At 60.9% G+C, this 21,979-nt stretch overlaps 1 protein-coding gene across 3 annotated transcripts in view; it reads right to left on the bottom strand.

Annotated features, from left to right (window-relative positions):
* Positions 1 to 21,979, bottom strand: part of PFKP (phosphofructokinase, platelet) — a 53,107-nt gene that overhangs the window by 10,034 nt on the left and 21,094 nt on the right. For all 3 annotated transcript variants that reach the window (XM_053225198.1, XM_027073313.2, XM_027073315.2), the window contains 14 exons: positions 20,744 to 20,821; positions 17,578 to 17,767; positions 16,481 to 16,646; positions 15,078 to 15,122; positions 14,858 to 14,966; positions 12,180 to 12,275; positions 10,960 to 11,052; positions 10,257 to 10,382; positions 7,873 to 7,937; positions 7,350 to 7,419; positions 7,078 to 7,224; positions 4,714 to 4,784; positions 2,985 to 3,072; positions 2,338 to 2,490 (listed from right to left, as the gene is read on the bottom strand). In XM_053225198.1, coding sequence (XP_053081173.1) covers positions 2,338 to 2,490; positions 2,985 to 3,072; positions 4,714 to 4,784; positions 7,078 to 7,224; positions 7,350 to 7,419; positions 7,873 to 7,937; positions 10,257 to 10,382; positions 10,960 to 11,052; positions 12,180 to 12,275; positions 14,858 to 14,966; positions 15,078 to 15,122; positions 16,481 to 16,646; positions 17,578 to 17,767; positions 20,744 to 20,821 — 1,497 coding nt within the window. The remainder of the gene's footprint in view (positions 1 to 2,337; positions 2,491 to 2,984; positions 3,073 to 4,713; positions 4,785 to 7,077; positions 7,225 to 7,349; positions 7,420 to 7,872; positions 7,938 to 10,256; positions 10,383 to 10,959; positions 11,053 to 12,179; positions 12,276 to 14,857; positions 14,967 to 15,077; positions 15,123 to 16,480; positions 16,647 to 17,577; positions 17,768 to 20,743; positions 20,822 to 21,979) is intronic.

Raw genomic sequence — 21,979 nt, 5'->3', positions numbered from 1 at the left:
GGGGGCAGGGACACAGACGTCCGCTCTGGGCGCGTCTCACAGCACAGCACCGCCAACCCAACCCGGGCGCTCGGAGAAAAGGCAAGACGTTCTGGGGGCGAATAACACTGCAGCCGCCTTCTCGGCGTCCGCAGCCACACGGGGCTCAGCCGCCCTCAGCTGTGGCTCTGCCCACGTAGGAATAGCGTTCAAACCCCTGCTCGGACGGGGTGCTGTGACGCACGACACACAGAGATCTGTCAGGACAAAGACGAAACAGCCGAAGGACAGGACCGTCACAGTAAGATCGCCTCTGGGACCCCCGCGGCGGCTGGATGGCCAGACCCATCCCTGGGCACTGCCGACATCCCCTGGGGGCAGAATCTCAACAAAAGGGGGGGCTGGCGCTGGAGATGCCCCCGGGGCATCTGGACACGAGGCTTCAGGCCCGCGGGTGGCCTGTCCGGGAAAGAGGTGTCCTGAGTGCGGGGAACGGGCCCACGCGGAGCCCACTCTAGTCCCGGATCCCCCGAGGGGGGTCAGGAGGGATGTGGGACGCCTGTGACTCGTCACGTCGGCCCCTCAGCGGGCTTCCGGCCCAAACCCAGACCTCCCCCAGACCACACCAGTTCCTTCTGGCTCTCACGACCACAACCGGCAAGAAACCAAGCGACGCACACACTCCAGACGGAGTCCCTACACCTCCAGGACACGGCGAGCGGGGCGGGAGCAGGCGTCACCCCGAGCGCCCGGCTCACCACCCGTCACAAGCCAGGCCCGGCGCCGTGGTGCCACCAAAGCCTCCTGCGGATCTGGAGCAAGACGCACACGCACACGGGCTCGCCCACTGCGGCCCCGACCGCGAGCCAGTGCCTTTGTCACCGGTTAACTGGCTTTGAGAGACTCCGCGAAAGATCAGCTCCAAACAGGCATACGCCAAACTTCCGCAACCCAGGGAAGCAAGCAGGTAACCTGGGGTCCCCCCGCCTATTCTGGTTTTCGGATTGTCAGCAACACACGAGTATCAAATCTCTCTAGGCCGTAAGCAGTTTCTCGTAGCAGAGGGAGCCTGGACGGATGAGTGAGAGATTTCGTGCCTCGAAGCGCACATCAAATGTCACGGGGAGATACACCCCACCCGGGGCCCAGACATGCAGGTGACAACCTCCGGAACCCCCACCCCCACCCACCCTGAAGAGGGGCTCCAGTCAGGTGACCGTTAGGAAACACGAGCTCCCAGCTGCTTCCACAGAGCGTAAGCAGGCACAACCTCCAGCCAGGGCAGGGAAAAAGCAGGAAGACAGTGACGGAAGTCACGGCCAGCGGCCCTTCAGTGCACAGGTGAAGCCTGATCAGGAGCTGAATCGGGTCACAGCAGCAAAAGCAGGGTGGCTTGGGTGACGGCCCAGCGGGGCGCTCCAGCGAGGGGACACCGGACACACGGGTGGGGCTTTTTAGTAAAGAAAGCACACAGGGTTTAAGAAGCTCAGGAAAGAAAAGCAGAAATGAAGTTCTAAGCGTTACTTACCATGTGAAATTTTAAAAGCGTTTCTTTTATTTACCAGCACTAGAAACAAATTTTTGACGCCGTGGGTTTAAGAAAAAAAAATGCTAGAAAAACATTCATGGGATGGGTGTCTCACAAGGAAAATAAAGAGTCGTGAATTTGCTGAAAAATCTTGGACGCCAGATGAAAAATTAGAAACGTATTCTGTCGGTCACTGCGCTTTAAGCTCCCACGCCATTTCCCAAGTGTGGTTTTCACACATGGTAACACGGGCGTGTTTCTGTTGTGTTACTGCCTTTTGGCAGATAAACTAACGTACTATCCGTGTTGTTTTCGGATGCGACTGAACGTGGCCAGGGTACAACGGGGGAGAATGATGCTCACGGCGATAGCCAGAAGCAGGACGGATGTACCCGCGGATTCAGGTGGGTGAAAAAGTGACACAAAACGGAGCTCGGGATCCGTCCCCAAACATCCATGCAGGGGCCACCGGACCCAGGATCCGTCATACTAAGTTACGTTCCGGGACTGAAGTAAATTTGGCCCGGTCAGAAAAACGAACGGTCGCGGTCATCCAAGTCACGAAACCGTAACCCGCCGCGACTTGAGTGCCGCACGCTCCCCGTCCGTGCGCCCAGCAGGGACACGTCGTCCTGGCCGAGGCACAGGAAAGGGGGCGCTGGATTAGAGATGGCCAGACTTCAAAACAAAAAGAAAACAAGACACTGCTGTTCTGGAAACAAGCCCGGGTCTGGTTCCCGTCTCTAGCGCGCTGGCAGATAAAAGCGGGCCAGGAGGCGCCCTCCCGCTCAGCGTCCGTGGCACCCGCTTTGCTGGCCACGCAGACTTACGTCGGTGATGGTGTTCAGGGCGGTGTCCGCACCGATGCTGAAGTCGGAGCCCGGCACGTTGTTGGACACCGTGGCGGGGACCGTGACCATGGGGACACGGAGCTCCTCATACTTCTCCCGGGCCGCTGCCAGTTCCAGCAGTCCCAGGTAGGCCTGTCACGCGTGCGGTTGTGGGGAAGGAGGGAGGGGAGCAGAGGGGCCGTTAAAAAACACCAGAGGGCGTTCGCGTCAGCGGGGACCAGCAACTCCGAGCGCAAAGGAGCCCAGAGGTCAGCGTCACGCAGAGGAGACACGAGTCTCCTGCTCGCAAGGGTCTCATTACTTGAGGCCCTCACGCTTTCTTTAAGGCGAACGGAAAGCTTATCGGTCGAACGAAAGAGACATCAGGCCTCGGATTCGAGAGACGCCGTCATTTCTGCAGACTGCAGATGTGTGAGGCTCACCGCCAAGGTGCATCCCCCGTGGGGAGCCCAGCTCTCGCTCCCCGATCCAGCTGCTCCGTGGGAGCCGGGGAAGCGTCCCACGGCAGCACGACGCCTACCCAGTGGCAGCTGGGCCCGGGGGACCACCCCCCACCCCGCCCTGTGCTTGCCGCAAGCCTCCCCCCCAACCGACGGCCCTGCAGGTGCACAGAGACGAGGACGTACCTCAAATCCACCAATGATCAACAGCGCGTTGATGCTGTGGGTCCGCATCTGCTCGGCGATCGCCTCCAGGGACTTCCCGGGCAGCGTCCTACAAACAGTGCAGTCACACGTGAGGCCAGACGGACGTCGCGCAACGGACGGACCCCGCCGGCACCCCCACCCCGCTCCCCGGGCCGGGCCCCGCGGCTGGACGCAGAGCCGGGAAATCAAGTCTCCCCGGGAGCGTTGTTTAAAAAAGGAGGAGGGGCGCCTGGGTGGCTCCGTCGGTTGGGCGTCCGACTTCGGCTCAGGTCGCGATCTCGCGGTCCGTGGGTTCGAGCCCCGCGTCGGGCTCTGGGCTGACGGCTCAGAGCCTGGAGCCTGCTTCGGATGCCGCGTCTCCCTCTCTCTCTGCCCCTCCCCTGCTCACTCTGTCTCTGTCTCTCTCTCTGTCTCTCTGTCTCAAAAATAACCATTAAAGGGGCGCCTGGGTGGCGCAGTCGGTTACGCGTCCGACTTCAGCCAGGTCACGCGTCCGACTTCAACCAGGTCGCGATCTCGCGGTCCGTGGGTTCGAGCCCCGCGTCGGGCTCTGGGCTGACGGCTCAGAGCCTGGAGCCTGCTTCGGATTCTGGGTCTCCCTCTCTCTCTGCCCCTCCCCTGCTCATGCTCTGTGCCTCTCTGTCTCAAAAATAAATAAATGTTAAAAAAAAAATTTTTTAAAAAAAGGGAAAGAAACGCTCATCGTCCAGTAGTTGGGCCTCAAAAGAACCCCAGTGCCTCATCAGAAAAAAACAACGCGCCCCAAAAGCTCGTGAGCGTTCACGGGAATTGTCTGAACGGAAGCTTCCTGTTTCCGAGTCCGGTGCGCACAGCTCGCCCAACCTGATCTCAGCTCACGTCCACACGCGTCCACACCTGCTGGTCTTCTCCTGTCCTACCTCCTGGTTCGAGCCCCACGGCCCACGCGTGGAACCAGACAAAGCGCCGCCGGCCACCCCCCGCCCCTCTCTTCCCTCTGTGCCGGCTTCGCACAACGTTCGCCCTTCCGGGCCGCTTACGGGGACCCTCAGGGCAAACCCTCATGATGTCAGCGACAAGGTCGCCCCGTGTCTACAGTGAGCTCAGCCCAGAGCCAGGGCTGGGGCTGGAGAAGCAGACACAAGTGGGTGTCGCAGGAGCTCGGGAGGGGCCCGGGGGGGGGGGGGGCAGGCGCCCACCTCCGAACAGAACTTTGCCGCCCAGATGGCTCGACGGCCAGCAAGCCGCTGCGGAGGAGCAGTGAGCTCGCGAGCGGCTGGGCACGTGGGCACCCGCCATGCTGGGGAGGCTCACTGGAGGCAAAACCGCTCCCAAGTCATCTGCCTCGGCTCTGGTCCAGGGCCCAGCCGTGGGCTCCCCAAAACGTGACCCGGGTCCCTGGTGGGGTGGGCTGGGGCATGGATTCCTTCACAGCAAGGGCAAAGCAGCAGCTTCTGGGGTGTCTGTCGGCTGAGCGTCTGACTCTCGATTTCAGCTCAGGTCGTGAGATCGAGCCCCATCCGAGCGCAGATTCCGCTTGGGATTCTCTCTCTCTCCCTCTGCCCCTCCCCCGCTCACACTCTCTCACCCTCTCTCTCAAAACAAATAAGTAAATTTTAAAAAAACAAAAAAAAACACCCCAAAGCAGCAGCTTCTGCACCAGCTGCTCTGGCAGAACATGAGCTTCCTCCTCCCAAAGAGCAGGTCAGAGTCCAGACGGAGAAATTACCGTTTGGTCCCAAGAATGGAGCCTCCTTGGCCGGTCCAGCCTCCGACATCCGCCCAGCCGATCTCCTTTATCTGATGCGCAAACACAGAGTCAGACGGCAGAAGGGACAGAGGACGGGGTAGCTCTGAGGCCGGCTCCCAGGCCTGGAGCCTCCAGCGGGCCGCTCGTCCCGAAGGGCCCACGCACCCCTCGGAAGCCGCTCCCGTCGCGACACCGAGCAAGTCACGTGGGTCCTGGGGTGAACCTGGAACCCAGGCCGCCAGGGCCCCGCCCTCCCGCCGCGGGCTCCAGAGCCACACTCCACGGGCCACACTCTACCCATGGGAACTAAGGAGCGATGGATATTGTTTTTCTAAACTGATGTAACTTGTTTGACTAAAAACTGAGAAGCATCTAAGGAACCCTGCTGAGGCCCGCCGGGCACGGCCTCCCTGGCCAGCTCTCCCCTCCCTCCCTCAGAGGGGAGCCCGTCACGCCCACGTCCTCAAAGACCCCAGCACACAGCCGTCTGCTCCCTGGACGCCTCCCCCAGGGCATCCGGTAGACACACGCCTCCCACGAAACCACTTGCCACTCGGGCCGCAAATGGAGTCATTCTGGCTTCCTTCTCTCATACCTGTGTCCATTCCGGGGGTGAAGCCCATTGGCCCTGCCTTCAAAACGCAGCCGGTGCTGCAGACGGCTCGCCCACTCCACCCCTGCCAGACGGAACAACCGCCCTGGCTCAGCACCTCCCCCTGCATCATCTCCCCCTGGCTCAGCACCTCCCCCTGCCTCACCATCTCCCCCTGCCTCACCATCTCCCCCTGCAGGATCATCTCTCCCTGCCTCACCATCTCCCCCTACCTCAGCACCTCCCCCTGCCTCAGCACCTCCCCCTGCATCATCTTCCCCTGGCTCAGCACCTCCCCCTGCCTCAGCACCTCCCCCTGCATCATCTCCTCCTGGCTCAGCACCTCCCCCTGCCTCAGCACCTCCCCCTGCATCATCTCCTCCTGGCTCAGCACCTCCCCTGGCTCAGCACCTCCCCCTGCAGGATCATCTCTCCCTGTCTCACCATCTCCCCCTACCCCAGCACCTCCCCATGCATCATCTCCCCCTGCCTCAGCACCTCCCCCTGCCTCAGCACCTCCCCCTGCATCATCTCCCCCACCTCAGGACTGCCCCCTGCCTCAGCACCTCCCCCTGCCTCAGCACCTCCCCCTGCAGGATCATCTTCCCCTGCCTCACCATCTCCCCCTGCCTCACCATCTCACCCTACCTCACCATCTCACCCTGCCTCAGTACCTCCCCCCTGCATCTCCCCCTGCCTCAGCACCTCCCCCTGCCTCACCATCTCCCCCTGCCTCACCATCTGCCCCTACCTCAGCACCTCCCCTGCATCATCTCACCCTGCCTCAGCACCTCCCCCTGCATCATCTCCCCCTGCCTCACCATCTCCCCTGCCTCAGCACCTTCCCCTGCCTCACCATCTCCCCCTGGCTCATAGCAGAAGCCCCAGCTCATCTTCCTGGTTCTGCTCCTGCTTTTGGTCAGAGACCCTCAGCATGCACTCACACACCCCTGCTCAAAGCCCTGTCTGCTCCCGGCACAAGCCCAACTCTATAATCACCTATGAGCCACCTGCCCCCCAGCCGCCTGCACTTCCCGACTCTGCTGCTGCGGCCGCCTCCTTCGTCTGTGGTCTGAGTTCCTGTCCCCGCGGCCGACCCCTCCTCTGTGAGTCTGGGCAGCGACCACGCCCTGTGAACCATCTGTTCCCTCAACGTCCTCTCCCTCCTGAAGGTGCAACCCCGCCGAGCGAGGCTTTGCCTTGTCCCTAGCTGGATGCCCCCTGGAAGAACTCCGCGCGCTGTTACCATTAAATAACGGGGGGAACAGACGCTGCCCTGCAGGGTACGCTGGGTTACGGGGTGGGGCCTGCAGCCTCCCCGCTATCTGAGCTCCTGAGTCGTGTGACCTCGATCAAGTGAGCAAAATGGGGCTAACACGGCCGCTCTGCTGCGAGACTTAAATGGGTTGACGTGCGGATCCTGTAGGATCAGGGAGTGTATACAGCAAGCACTCAAGAAGCGCCCGCTCTCTCCGGCAAGGCTTTCGTTCGGGTGCTTGCCGTTCTTGAGCACTGGGCCTGCAGCATCCCCCACGCGGACAGCCTCGGGCCAGCATCCACAGGCCCCACGGGCGTCACTGCCGACTGTCCCCTGAGAAAACCGGGCAGTGCATTCCTTGCCGAGCGCCACGTGGCCTCGGACGTGTGCCTCAGGGCGGATCTGGGCCCCGCGTGCGTCACATGACACAGCCCCAGGTTTCAAGCCTTGGAAGGGAGGCCCCCGTTCCGCACGATGCTCCCCGGGGACTCACCTGGCCCTTGGCGAAGCCCTCGAAGCCGTCGTAGATGGCAAACATCTTGTGCCCTTCGGAGATGCCCACGCGCACGGCCGAGCGCACGGCCGCGTTCATCCCGGCGGCGGGGGCGCCCACGTTGATGACTGCCACGTTGCAGTTGCTCTGCAAGACAGCGGAGGGCTCGCACGCGGGGGGCTCACAGCGGGCACGCAGCCCGGGAGCCCAGGACGCCAGGGTCCGCGGGGGACACGGGGGGCCTCACGGGAGCGACCCGCGGCGGCACCCACCTTTGGGATCTGGTCATCTGGCATCTTGATGGCGAGCCGCTTGTAGGTGTTCAGATTGCTCTCGAAGCTCCTGGAAGGAGAGGCCGCCGTCGGGGCCAAGGTCAGGGCGCGAGGGGCCGGGTCGGGGAAGGGCTTGTGCCGAAGCAGACCGTCCGCAGGGGCCTGCGCTGGGCTCTCGGGGCCGGCCACCCCACCTCCCGGGCCCTGGTGCGTCCAGTTACACAGGAGGCACGTCGTGTCCGCGGCCAAGGAACCAGGCCTCTCACACACTCGGTTTTCTTTCTCGAGATGCCAGCCCCGTGCCACGTCCGTCCTAACCTCGCCAAGTCCTCAGCAACCCCGCCAGCCAGGACACGGACAGCAAACTGCTCCCGCGGCTCCCCATCAAGGCCTGCAGGCGGCAGAACGCTGCCCGAGGCTGGGCTCGGCCTGACTTTCTCGGCTGGGAAGGAGCACCGCCCTGATGGCGGAGCACCACCGAGGAGCGAGGGCCCCAGGACAGCAGCGCCCTCGGGAGAGTCACCTTCCGCGGAGTCGCACGGCGTCCTTAAATCTCCTCTCGTCCATGGCCTTCTGCACGTCCTGGGTCTTCAAACCAGTCAGGAAAAGAAGGAACACGTCACGACTCCGACACCGGGCCCTTCCCTCCTCGCCCTGCGCGCCGTCCGACCGTCCGGGCCGGCAGCCCGGGGTCGGCGAGGCTGCACCTGCGCCTGCCCGGCTGCGAGGGCCGAGCCCAGGCTGCCGTGATAAAGCAAGGCCGGGGCCACAGACCCTGAGGCCCCAGGGACAGCAGCACAGCCAGGGCGAGCTGGAGCTCGCACACGGCCTTGGGGGCAACCCCCGGTTCGGGAGGGGGGGCCTCCCGGGGACGGAGCAGGGGCGGGCGGCCCGGGGAGCACCACTCACACCGCCTCGGCCCTTCCAGCCCGAGGACCTCAGGCAAGTTGTTCACGCCTCTGAACTCCATTCCCTCATCTGTTCCCTGAGGAAAATAGCCCAACTTCCAAAATTATCTGGGTTGTAGGAACGTGCGGGACCCCGGGGACAGTGCCTGACAGACACCGGGTGCACACACACACGTGCAGCCAGGCACTCATATACACACGTCCACACACACAGCCATCCACACTCGCACACACAGGAACACGCACACGCAGTCATGCCCACTTGCACATACAGAAACATGCACACGCAGCCATGCACACTTACACAGAAACGTGCACACACATGCACACATGTAGCTGCGCACGCACAGAAACATGCATACACACACACACGTAGCCATGCACATTTGCACACACGCAGCCATGCACACTCGCACACACAGGAACACGCACACGCAGTCATGCCCACTTGCACACACAGAAACGTGCACACACAGCTGTGCATACTTGCACACATAGACACGCACACACGTGAACACACACGCAGCCGCACACACTTGCACATACAGAAACATGCACAAGCAGCCACGCACACTTACACAGAAACATGCACACATAGCCACGCACAGGTGCACTAGCAGAAACATGCACACACATGTACCCGCGCACACTTGCACAGAAACATGCATACACGTACACACACATAGCCATGCACACTTGCGCGCACACACAGCCATGCACACACGGAAACACGCACACATACACAGCCGTGCGCACTTGCACACAGAAACATGCACATGCAGCCGTGCCCACTTGCACACCCAGAAACGTGCACACCCAGCTGTGCATACTTGCACACATAGAAACACACACACGTGAACACACACGCAGCCACACACACTTGCACATACAGAAACATGCACACGCAGCCATGCACACTTACACAGAAACGTGCACACACATGCACACATGTAGCTGCGCACGCGCAGAAACATGCATACACATACACACACGTAGCCATGCACACTTGCACACACGCAGCCATGCACACACAGAAACACACACACATACACACACAGCCGTGCGCACTTGCACACAGAAACATGCACACGCAGTCGTGCCCACTTGTACACACAGAAACGTGCGCACACAGAAACACGCACACACGTGAACGCACGCAGCTGCACACACTTGCACATACAGAAACATGCACACTTACACAGAAACATGCACACGTAGCCACGCACAGGTGCACAGCCAGAAACATGCACACAATATACACGTGTAGCCATGCACAAACACGCAGCTGTGCACACACATGCACGCACACACTGCCATGCACACTTGCACACACAGAAACATGCACACACATACACACACGTAGCCATGCACACTTGCATACGCATTTATTCACTCCAAAGCCTTCTGGCAATTACGTTTCTACGGCCACTTGCAACAAGTCCAAGACCGAATTGCTTCATCACCTCTCTGCACAGGTTATAAAGTACAAACGCCTCAGAGCCACCGGAAAGGCCAAATAAAAGGACAGTAACAAACAGGCCTCGGGAAAGACAAGACACTGACAACATCTGATGCAGCTCGCTGCCACCTCACGTGGTGCCCAATTGCCTCGAAAACCCCAGCCCGCTTTGCTGCGTGCAGGGGCCCCATCCCCAGGGCCCGAAGGAGGCCGGTGCACCCCAGGATGTCACCCCAGCTAGGCATTCCAGCGCCACGTCTCAGATGGGAATGTCCTCGGGGACAGAGGGCAGGGGCGGCTGCCATCGGAGAGGCTCCGCCCCATCCACCGCACCCCGTGAAGCCCCCCGCCCCGGATGCCTCACAGACCCGCGTCCCGACACATCTCGTCTTGTTGGCAGAAACGGGTGATGTGCACACGCTCCTTCCCAACAGACGGAGCTCATCTTGGGAGAGGTTCCGCTGCGCGCTGCCTCCGTCCTGGTGTCACCGAGCCCCTGCCTCCCCCACGGACGGCGGCCGGCGTCCCGGGCGAACTCACCATCTGCACACACTCCACCAGGGGCAGGCGGACGGCCTGGTTCCCGCTCAGCGACACCACACAGGCCGGGGTCTCTGGGGTGGCCTGGAGAAGGGCGACCACGGCCTCCACCCCCATGCGACTGGCCTGTAAGTGACAATCGCGAAGGTCAAAGGCAAGGTCACGGGTCCGGGCAGCACGTCCACCAGCTCCAGGGAGGCACGACCGTGAGCAGACGCACCTGTGAGCAGAGGCCTGGCCCGTGTTCAGCCGGACCCAGCGTGCCCCCGTCCCCCCGGCATGGGTCCTGATGAGCTCCTTACGGTCTATCCTATCATGTCTAACCCACCGCCAATGGGGAGATTTCGACGAGATTTCGACCCCACTACGAGGTGGCTGGCGGGGGGCCCTGAAGGGGGCTCGGAGGTGCAAAGAGCACCCAGACCAATACCCACAAGTCTGGACTGGCCTCTGCTGACCCTGGGGCCTGCATCTAGAAACCTGCATGCGTCACCCTCCCCCTCAGCACCCCGTGTTTGGGGGTCCCCCAGCGTCTGGGTGACGGGGGGGCCGAGCGGGTCTCCAGGACGAGCCACGGGCTCTGCAGGCAGGGACGCTCTTCACCGGATGGCCACCGGATGGCTCTGTGAGCGTCGGACTTCCCGGTAACACGTTCCTTCTCGCTCCTGGGGGGAGGCGCCCCACGACGTCTATCCTCACTCACCAAAATCCTGTCAAAGGCCGAAGGAGTCCCGCCTCTCTGCACGTGTCCAAGGATGGTCACCCGCGTGTCGTACCCCAGCTGCGTGACCACAAGCTGTGGGAAACAGAGCGACACAGGACGTCATCTCGTGCTCTGTGCCGGGGCTGGGGACTCGGGAGTCCTTTCCTCGGACCTACGCGGGGGAGACTTCCGGTGTCTAAAGTTCTCTTCCTAGAGGAACGTTTAGGTGAATGGTGAGCTGAGATCAGGGCACATCGTTACTAATACCTTCTAGAAATGCAGACGTTTCCCCCCCAGTCACCGTAAGTCTGCACAGCTGTAAATGCAAAGCACAGCGTGGACGCCGTGGTCAGCCACGGGGTCCCCCCAGGGCGGCCCCACGTGAGCGTCGCCAGGCCGGGCTGCCATCCACACTCACCCCTCTTACTCCTGTACCAGCAACGGGCCAGGCCAGGTGGCGCCTGTGGTCCTTCCTGCTCTCGTATCCCATGATTCAATCTCAACTTTGATTAAGCGGGAAGAGGAAAGTCTTTGATCTTATTGATTACTTCTTGTCGATAATGGCAGAAAACTTTCCCAGACAGATCCCCCTGTTCTACTACTCAGCTGCACGGCTGGTCGGGGAAGGAACGAAAGGCAGGACCGAGAAACCAGTTCGCAAAGGCAGCCGATAACGTCCTTTGCCCTGATGGACAGCTTCAACCGGAGGCTGCCTGCCCGTCTGTCTGTCTCCCCCGCGTTCTGTCCAGACATGAGCCATCGCCGGCCTAACCCATCCCTCCCGTCCCGGGTCCTTGTGACAAGCCAGCGCCCTCGGGCGAGCCCTGCTGCAACAAGGCTGCCCTGGAGGCCGGACGCAGCACGGGCGTGAACCCAACAAGGTAATCTTGTTTGTGAGAACACTGGGCCCGACCCCTGTCGCTGGCGGGCAGCTGGCGCCCGGAGCCGGGACCCCCTGTCCCTGTCCCTCCCCTGCTGCGTTTCAACTGTCAGGGTGGCTCCCAGGCCTCTGGAGATATTGAGGACAGTACGCGGGAGCCACGGGAGTCTCCTGCCATTAAAAGTTATGAGTCATTACCAAAACATTTTTAAACATCAGGAAGAACAAAAAATGTTTTCATGATAGTAACACAATGTTCCAAACGCGAACCCCGCCAGCCTTGTTAAAATCCCCCACTTCTAGGCTGGCGCCTGAGCATTACGAAACCAGACACACTCACCTCCTTGATTTGCTCAGAGGTAATGGGTTTATTTTGGGTGTCGATGGCACCTTCTGCCACAATGATGATATTCAGTCTTTTCTTCCGGGCACGGTTCTAGGAAACAGGACACCGAAATCGTTTTTAACGAGAGACAAACCCAGGGCCCTTTGCCCCAAACGCACTGGCCTCTTTCCAGGTAGAGATCTTCATCCAAGTTTGCACACGGGTCACCGACTACCGCGGGCGGGTGAAGGCGCTCTGGGTGAGGGGGGTTGGGGTGGGGGGAGGCTGGTCACCCCGGACACAGGCCAGCATCCAGGCTGGGGACCACGCTCGTTTGCCATCTGGTCCCAGAAGGCGGTGAGCTCAGCCATCGGCCCCAGCAACGCATCTATACCACAAACCAGGCTTCTGATCTCCTCCTGAAGCCAGAGCCTCCCACCCACTCACTGTGAACCTGGCAGGGAATTCCTGCCCCTGCAAAGGGAGCACAGAGCCCCAGTCTTGTGCAGGGGTGGGGGGAGGGGAGCACGGAGCCCCAGTCCCGTGCAGAAGGTCGGGGGGGGGGGGCGGGTCGCACAGAGAGTACGCGTGTGGGAAAGCCGCACCTGTGCAGGACCGGCCAGCCTGGCACTGAGCCCACACCTGCTGTCCCCGCAGCCCCCTGGGGGGGGGGGAGGGGGCTGTCACCCAGCGATGTGCTGAAACCACAGTCAGCAAGGACATTGTCTACCGAGTCCCAAGTTAAAGACCCTCCCGGGGAGGCCGGGAGACGTCACACAGGTGGGCAGTCCCTCGGGGGGAAATGGGGTGTCCCAAGGACACAGGCTGTTTGCTGCGGGGTGGTTTTCCCCTCTACTAGACAGATACTAAGCTGCCCCACTTGGAGGAACTCAGACGTGCGAAGATGTGGTCGCAAGTGATTACGACGTGTCCACGAATACGGGATTGGCCACGTGGACACATGCCACCCACACTCACGTGGGGAGGGAGGCCCCAAGCCCTGAACAGGGCACGGCAGGAGCCCTGGCTCCCCACTGGGACCCGTGCACCCACGAATCCCCCCGGGTCACTAGGAGCTGAAGCATCTCCCCGCGGCACAGCGGAGGAACCTGGGGCCGGGGCCCGAGCCCGGGTCTTGCCTCGGGGCAGCCTTTCCGATTTCAAACCCAAGTAGCCAGAATCTGGCGGACGCTGTGAGGTGTGCTTCCCGGGCCCGTTTATCGGGCAGGACATTTGGGGAAATGCTCCCAGCGCCACGTTCACGCCCGATAAAAATTCCTTGCGGATAGAATGATCAACGGTACCACACAAGCGCGCTTAAACCACCCGCCCTCAGTCTGCCGACACCTAACGCGGGGACCCCACCACGTTCTTGTCCTTGTCCCAGCTCGCAGTGCCGTTTACAAAGTCTGAAACCCAAGGACATTTGCAGAGAAGACCACACGGTTATGGAAACGACGGGCAAAGCTAAACACGAGCGCCCACCCCCCAGGTAACAGCCTCACCGCTGCCCCTCTGACCCGCTGTGCGCGGCCCCAGAGCAGGCCTGCATCCCCTCGTCCCAAAGGCCAGAACGTGGCCCGAGATGGCATGGTCCTGGGCCAGGCCGGGGGCAGGGGGACCGGTGGCGGGCAGGGACGGGTACGGACCCCACGGGGGGGGGTGGTGGTGAGCCATGCAGAAGCACTGTGCTTCTCACGCAGCCAGCCATGTGTGGCCCCACGCCAACAGGCCGGTGGGGGTGCCTCCCACGTCCCCGGGTCAGAGGCGAGAAACACCAAGCGTGTCTGCTACGTCACTGGTAATGCCCGTACCCGGGACGTCGGTGGCTTCATCGGTCCCCTGCCTAAGCTTCATCTTCCTACGTGCGGGGCTCTTCCCAGCAAGGGTGCGGCGTCCGTCAGGAGTTTCTTACACTGTTTTTAGGTCAGAGAGTACTCGGTCTGTTGCCCACAGTCCTTTCTCGGAACCCGTCCCGTTGAAGGTGACGGCAATGTCTTACCGCACACGTGTCCCTGCTGCACCCTCAGCCCAAGTGTCTGCTAAGTGTGACCATCAGTGGCCTACGCCACACGCTTAAAGACATCCCCGCAGGGCAGCGGTGACACGGCAGGGAAATTCACCAGGCACGGGGACTCTGTCCTGAGAGCTGACCTCGTGTGCTTCCCCGGGGCTAATAACGAAAGGCGGGAGACACAGACGACAGACGCGAGGACGGGAAAAGCCTGGTTCTGGGCGACCGGTAAACGATCCAACCGGAGGCACGCCCAGAGGGGCAGGGGCCACAATGGGGAGCTGGGGGGCTGTGACCTGGGCCGCATGGCATGTGCGGAAACGGTCAGAGCGCAGGTCTGTTCACGCTGGTAAGCGCAGGAGAAACAGGAAGCAGATTTCCTCCCCAGGTTCGACCTCTCTTACGGCCACGGCCTCTACGACCTCAAGCACAGCGGCCGCCGTGCAGGGAGAACAGCGTTCTGGGCGTTTCTCTCCCGCACTCTGCATCGCTGGGGAGCAGACGGACCCACGAGGAGCCGGCAGACCCGACGCCCCGAGCTCAACCTCGCTTCAGAGCCCCACACTTTCCACGTGTCTCCAAGTCCGTCCCCGCCGGAAATCCCACGGCTGTCACCCGTCACGGTTAGAGCGGTGTGACCCAAGCCGCTGCGAGGCACGGGAAACAGGACGCGCGTTACCTCCGAGAGCTTGACACACATCTTCTCCTGCCAGCCTTCTTCCGGGGGAGATTCTGGAAGGAACACCCAGTCTGCCCCGCAGGCCAGGGCGCTCACCAGCGCTAGGTACCTATTTGGAAAGGGCAGTGGCTTCGTAAGGCAGCGGCGGGCTCCCGCGTGGACCGGCCAAGGGGCCAGGCTGAGGGTCCTCGCCACGCAGACGGCACGTGCACATACATACCCGCAGTGTCTCCCCATGACCTCAAGCACAAAGGTCCTCTGGTGGCTGCAAAAGACACAAGGAAACATCCACTTACCACCCCTGGGAACAGCATGAAAAGCCCAGAGAGAGGCACTGTGACAGCCAAGTTAGAAGCAAAGCCTGCTTCCTGCCGATGGCAGTGCCTAAGTTCAGAGAGCGCCCACTTTCTACAAGATGCTACATCGCAGCCCAGAACGCCCACCAGGGACCTCCCGGGGTCGGGACTGAGGTCCACACCGCAGCCCAGAACGCCCACCAGGGGACCTCCCGGGGTCGGGACTGAGGTCCACACCGCAGCCCAGAACGCCCACCAGGGGACCTCCCAGGGTCGGGACTGAAGTCCACCCCGCAGCCCAGAACGCCCACCAGGGGACCTCCCGGGGTCGGGACTGAGGTCCACACCGCAGCCCAGAACGCCCACCAGGGGACCTCCCAGGGTCGGGACTGAAGTCCACCCCGCAGCCCAGAACGCCCACCAGGGGACCTCCCGGGGTCGGGACTGAGGTCTACACCGCAGCACAGAATGCCCACCAGCGTTAGGACTGAGGTCTACACCGCAGCACAGAACGCCCACCAGCGTTGGGACTGAGGTCTACACCGCAGCACAGAACGCCCACCTCGGGACCTCCCGGGGTCAGGACTGAGGTCCACACCGCAGCCAGAACGCCCACCAGGGGACCTCCCGGGGTCGGGACTGAGGTCTACACCGCAGCACAGAATGCCCACCAGCGTTGGGACTGAGGTCTACACCGCAGCACAGAACGCCCATCTCGGGACCTCCCGGGGTCAGGACTGAGGTCCACACCGCAGGCCAGAACGCCCACCAGGGGACCTCCTGGGGTCGTGACTGAGGTCCACACCGCAGCCCAGAACGCCCACCAGGGGACCTCCCGGGGTCGGGACTGAGGTCCACACCGCAGCCCAGAACGCCCACCAGGGGACCTCCCGGGGTCGGGACTGAGGTCCACCCCGCAGCTCAGAATGCCCACCAAGGGACCTCCCGGGGTCGGGACTGAAGTCCACCCCGCAGCCCAGAACGCCCACCAGGGGACCTCCCGGGGTCGGGACTGAGGTCCACACCGCAGCACAGAATGCCCACTAGGGGACCTCCCAGTGTCAGGACTGAGGTCCACACTGCAGCACAGAACGCCCACCAGGGTTGGGACTGAGGTCTACACCGCAGCACAGAACGCCCACCACGGGACCTCCCGGGGTCGGGACTGAGGTCCACACCGCAGCCCAGAACGCCCACCAGGGGACCTCCCGGGGTCGGGACTGAGGTCCACACCGCAGCCCAGAACGCCCACCAGGGGACCTCCCGGGGCTGTCAGGGACATCTGCACCGCGGCCCGTCCCAGCCGGGCGCTCGCTCCCCGGCTCACCTCTGGGCGGTGGTCATGATGGCGTCCACGACCTCGATAATCCTGTGCAAGGCGGAGTCGGTGCCGATGGTCATGTCAGTGCCGCAGAAGTCGTTGTCGATGGAGCCAACCATGCCCACGACGTTGAGGTAGGCGTGCTTCTGCACCTCCTCCCTGTCGATGTCGCCTGTGTGGGACACAGACCTCAGGCCCTGAACACGGGCCGCCGCCGACCCCGCAGGCACTCGGCCAGCGAGAAGCGGGGCGTCCCGGGGAGACAAAGCCGCCACTCCGCCCCGGTTTCCCACGTGTCGTTGTGTTTTCTGAACAAGCTCAGTCTGCGCGCTGAGGGCACGGCAGCCAGCCTGCGGCCAGGAGATGTCACCAGCCGGGCACAGGGGCTCAGCGCAGAAAGGGAATGGGGAGCACGCCGCGTCCGGCTTTAGTAAAACCCGACGTCTCTCCGTCAGCGGCCTCGGGCAGGTGTCCCTCCGTGTGAGGGGGTGTCACTCGCACAGACCCGGGAGCTTCGGGACGCTGCGTGTGCTCCCGCAGATTTCTCACCGACGCGGGGGGCAGTGGTGGGGACCCGCTTCCGGGTCTTGGGAGAGAGCTGCCGAGGGGGGCGCGGGCAGGGACTCGGCGGTGACCCCCCTGTGCCGCCACAGAGCCTGCTGTGGGCCCGAGTGCAGCGGGCGGCAGGTGCCGCGGGACCTGACGGCCACCCGCCCATCCACGGACAGACGGCACAGACTTGGGGCCCCTGCTCCTGCCAGCTTCCCACCCGTCAGAAGGGGCTGTCCCTTGAGGCCATGAGCTGCCGCGGGCCGTGTCGGATGCCAAGCCTCACCTCCGCATCAGCACCCTTCCAAGGCACGGGCCGCGGAACACAGAAGGTCCTCCACTACAAGTCACCTCAAGTCTCACAACAAGGCAGACACCGGGGGGTCCCCGGCAGAGCCGGACGCACGGGGTGGTGGACACCCGCACCCTCACCTCCAAACGCCCCGCGACCGTCAGCTGGGCGGACGCATGAGTTCGGAGCGCTCCGAGGGGAACGGCAAATGAACGGAGGGAACAGAAAACCCCCCGGGGCACAGGCGGGCGCACAGACGTACCATTTTCGGCCAGCTCTTGGAGCAGCCCGCTCCACTCCTTCCGGAAGATGTTGGCCCCGGTGAGACTTCCGTCCCCGCCGATCACACACAGGTTGGTGATGCCCCGCTGAACCAGGTTCCCAGCGGCTTTCAGCCGACCCTCCCGGGTGCGGAAGGCCTTGCAGCGAGCGCTGCCTATGATGGTGCCTCCCTGGAAAGAAACCAGACCACGTGTCCGTGCCTTCTCCCCGCAGGAGCTGACACGGGGCATTACCAGCGCGTCAGCAAACACGCAGAGAACACAGGAGCCCGCAAGATAACCCAGCCGTCCCCACGCCTGGGCTGAAGCAGGACGGTGGGGGCGGCCACGCGCCCCCATCCACCGAGCCTCCCACGGGCGGGTGCGGGCCAGCGGCTGTGACCGGAGAATGGGCACGGCCAGCCGCCCGGGTACCAAGGCCCCTGTTCTCCTGGAGCTCCCCATGCGGGCAGAATAGAAACCTGTGAGCCAAAGAGATTTGTGTCTTAACATCTCCCCCCCCCTCCCCCCGCCCTTTATTAAAGGCTAAGTCGTAAGAAAACTTCAGTTGGATCACCCACATTTCCAGGAGAGACAAGTCAGGGCTTTTCACACTTGGTCTCTCAAAACCGAAAGACCCCTAGTCACGAGTTAAAAGAAAGCAGGGGCGCCTGGGGGGCTCAGTCTGTGAAGCGTCCGACTTCGGCTCAGGTCATGATCTCACGGTTCGTGAGTTTGAGCCCCACGTCAGGCTCTGTGCTGACCGCTCGGAGCCTGGAGCCTGCCTTGGATTCTGTGCCTCCCTCTCTCTCTGCCCCACCCCTGCTCATGCTCTGTCTCTGTCTCTCAAAAATAAACATTAAAAAAAAATTAAAGAAGTAAAAAATAAATAAAAGAAAGCAGGATTTCTTTACATACATTGTGAATTCATTTATAACACCTCCATTTGCACACAATCCTTCACGTACGGGCTCAGTTCATAAGGCACAGTGCTCTGCACCCCAAGGAGCCCGTGCGACTGATGGGGAGTATGGCGGAGACAGCGGCACGGTGTGGCCCAGCAAAGGTGAGCCGGGGCGGAAGGTGCTGGGCAAGGACAAAGAGGGACTGGTCACTCTGATGTGACCGAGAGTGACTCGAGGGTCCTGGGATTGCTGACAACTGGAGGTCAAGCGGGCACAGCCCATAAACACCAAGGGGCTCGCGGGGCCTCAGGAGCTAAGCCATGACTGAGGATCGCCAACGAGTCGCCCTCCACGCCCCGCACAACCCCGCCTGGGTTCCTATCTCCCTGGGCGGTTGCGGCACCAGACCGGAAATGGTCCTGTCACACGTGGGTTTGCTGCCTGGAATTCAGAAGACGTGTCCTCATTTTTTGCAAATAGCGTTCTAAGTGCTGACGGCTGTAAAAGTCCCTCCGGCCTGTTTCCGGGGAGGGCAGAGGATAGGACCTACGAGTGTGTAACCAGCCTTACAACGTACACCCGGCGATCCTCTCCCCACCGGGGGCCACGGAGATGTAACGCACCTAGAGCGTGATGTAAGTCGGGGCGCACAACGTGCTGATTTGATACATGCACGCGTTGCGAAGGGATCACCACGAGAAGGCTCACCGACCTGCTTAGCCGTTCACGTTCGCTTTCTTTTGTGGGGAGAGCGTTTAATATCTACGCTCGGCAACTTTCAGCATCATATCATACAGCGTTGTTAAGAGTGTTTAAGGCCTAGGACACGATGATTCAACGCACATCTACACTGTGAAATGATCGCCATAACCAAGTTCATTACCACCTCCAGCACCTCCGTAACCTCTGTGCGCGCGCGCGTGTGTTGAGAACGAAGATCTACTCCCTTAGCAACTCTCGAGTGTACCAAACAGAATTATTAAGCATAGCCACCATGCTGTACGTTAGGTGTGGAGGTTACTCACCCCCAACCTGGGAGTCCGTGCCCTTGGACCAGAGACTCCCCGTTTCCCCCACCCCCAGCCCTGGGCGGCCACCGCTCTGCTCTGTTTCTGCGGGTTCAGCTTTTCTAGATCTCACCTGCACGTGAGACCGTACGGACGTTGTCTGGGTCTGACTCATCCCCCCTCAGCACAACACCCCAAGGTCGGCCCGTGCCGTCCCGAGTTGCGGGACTTCCTTCCTTCCTACGGTGAATACATTCCACTCACAGCCAGACACCATCTACTCCGTCCGTCCTTCTGTCGCACGAGCACCTTCAGCGAGAGTCTATCAGTCTGGTTTCCTTCTACTGAAAAACGCTCAACGTGAGCGACACGTTAACTGGTGCGGAACCACCAGTAAAGACCTGTGTTGTGAAATCCATTCTCCACTGGTTCGGGCCTTCACGGAGCGACCGTGTTTGGGGAATTCATCCGGCACGAGACATCCGGGCAGGCTCCTTTTACGTTCCGGGTCGACACCCGTCTTGCCCACAGCAGCACGGTCCCACGGCTGTGCACGGCCAAAGCCAGCAGCCACATCTGGCTCAGCCCGGCACAGGGAGCTGTGTTCCCACTGAAGCCCGCAGCCCTCGGGGGCCAACAGCGGGGATCGTTCCCAGGCCCGGTGACTCTCGAAAATCCAGCAGGCACCAACAAGCTGAAGCTGCCTCAACATTAATCCGGCCTTAAAAAACCAGAAACAGGAGCACCTGGGTGGCTCAGTCGGTTGAGTGGCCGACTTCGGCTCAGGTCACGATCTCGCGGTCCGTGAGTTCGAGCCCCGCGTCGGGCTCTGTGCTGACCGCTCGGAGCCTGGAGCCTGCTTCCGATTCTGTGTCTCCCTCTCTCTGACCCTCCCCTGTTCATGCTCTGTCTCTCCCTGTCTCAAAAATAAATAAAACGTTAAAAAAAAAATTAAAAAAAAAAAAACCAGAAACAAACCCGAAATCCACGACAAGGCCCACAAGTGAACCCCAGCTGTCACGCGTGACTCTCCAGTGCAAGAATAATCCTCTGCTGGCACAATGCAAAGTGTGTTGAAAAGTTTAATTAAGCCACCGATTGAGGATGTGTCCCTACCACAGAAGTGGACGAGGACGGTAATGCCAGCCAGCACGTTAACGCGCCTCCAGCATCACCGGAGCCGAAGGACCAAAGGTTTCCAACTACCAGAGTGACTTACTTTGGAGACACAGGGAGTATGGGAAGTGAGCACGTACCACTTGCAGAATGCTGGAGACGCTTTCCCAGTTGGCTTCCATGATGTTACTGCCGCCATCAACCATGCCTTGGTAACCCTGCGGAAAGAGGGTGGACATCCTTGTAAAAAAAAAAAAAAACACACACACTGGGTTCAACTCTACTGAGACGTCAGATCCACCTGTACATTCTGTGAAAAAGTAAGTGCGAGGAGTGAGGAAGGACTCTGAGCCCCTAGGACCCCAGCGGTTCCGAGCAGGGCGCCACTCGTGCTGCTTCTAGGCGGCAAACGTGCACAAAAGCTTCCTCAGTCTAACCCCCAACAAATGGGAACTTCTTGCCAGACTCGTCCGGGGCACTACGGGGACTAAGCCAGTTTGCCTGTCACCTGACAGGTCCACGCAGGCTGAAAGGGGAGATACTTCCCCCAACGCTGATCGCAATGTGACAAACTCACGTGCAAACAGTGGTGTCAATCGTTGCGCGTGCAAGAAAGCATTCCTGTCTGGGCCTCAGTTTCCCCGGGCCGCTATCCGTGCCGCTCTCGACACACACGCCGTACCGTGTTCGGCTTCTGAAAAGCACGGCTGAGGATCACCGCAGCCATCGGTCGGCCTCACCCTGTGCTTAGCTGCATCTGACTCGCCGGAGGGGGCGGTGAGCCAGCGGGGGTCAAGGCGCCCGAGGACCAGGACCTTCCGGCTCTAAGGGCGTCTCGCTTTTCCCCACAGACTGCACGAGATCGAGGAAGACAGACACACCCGTTTGCGTCTTTACCGCCCAGACTCTCTCCCCAGGACATTTAACCTTAAAAAGGAACAGGCACTAACCGCTTTGAAAGTTGATCATAATAGATTGTTACGGTGGATTCGTATCTCCTACCCTCGTGGAGGTCAAGAGGAAAGAAAAAAGTAAGGATTTTTTCAAAATGAAATGGCCCACGAGTAGGGAACCGTGTGTGAAAGTTAATCAACAGGGCAGGAGCCTTTACGGGCAATCACTGCGTGAACCTGTGCTTACCTGTCAAAAATATGTTCCCATGTGATGTAACGTACCATGTTAATACACTGTATCGTAATAATAGATGATACACGTTAACATATTATGTCGTATACCATGACATACAATACATTACTGTTATCTCTACATCCTGAAGCATTGTATCATAGAACTTATTATTTCTGTGTTATATAGCGAGAATACATTCATGACGTATGTCTATAAATTACACAGAATGAACCTGCCTTCAACCTCTC

This window comes from Acinonyx jubatus, chromosome B4 (assembly GCF_027475565.1).
Source record: "Acinonyx jubatus isolate Ajub_Pintada_27869175 chromosome B4, VMU_Ajub_asm_v1.0, whole genome shotgun sequence".
NCBI lineage: Eukaryota > Metazoa > Chordata > Mammalia > Carnivora > Felidae > Acinonyx > Acinonyx jubatus.
The sequence above is the reverse complement of the archived record's forward strand: the minus strand, read 5'-3'. Positions and strand labels throughout refer to the sequence as shown.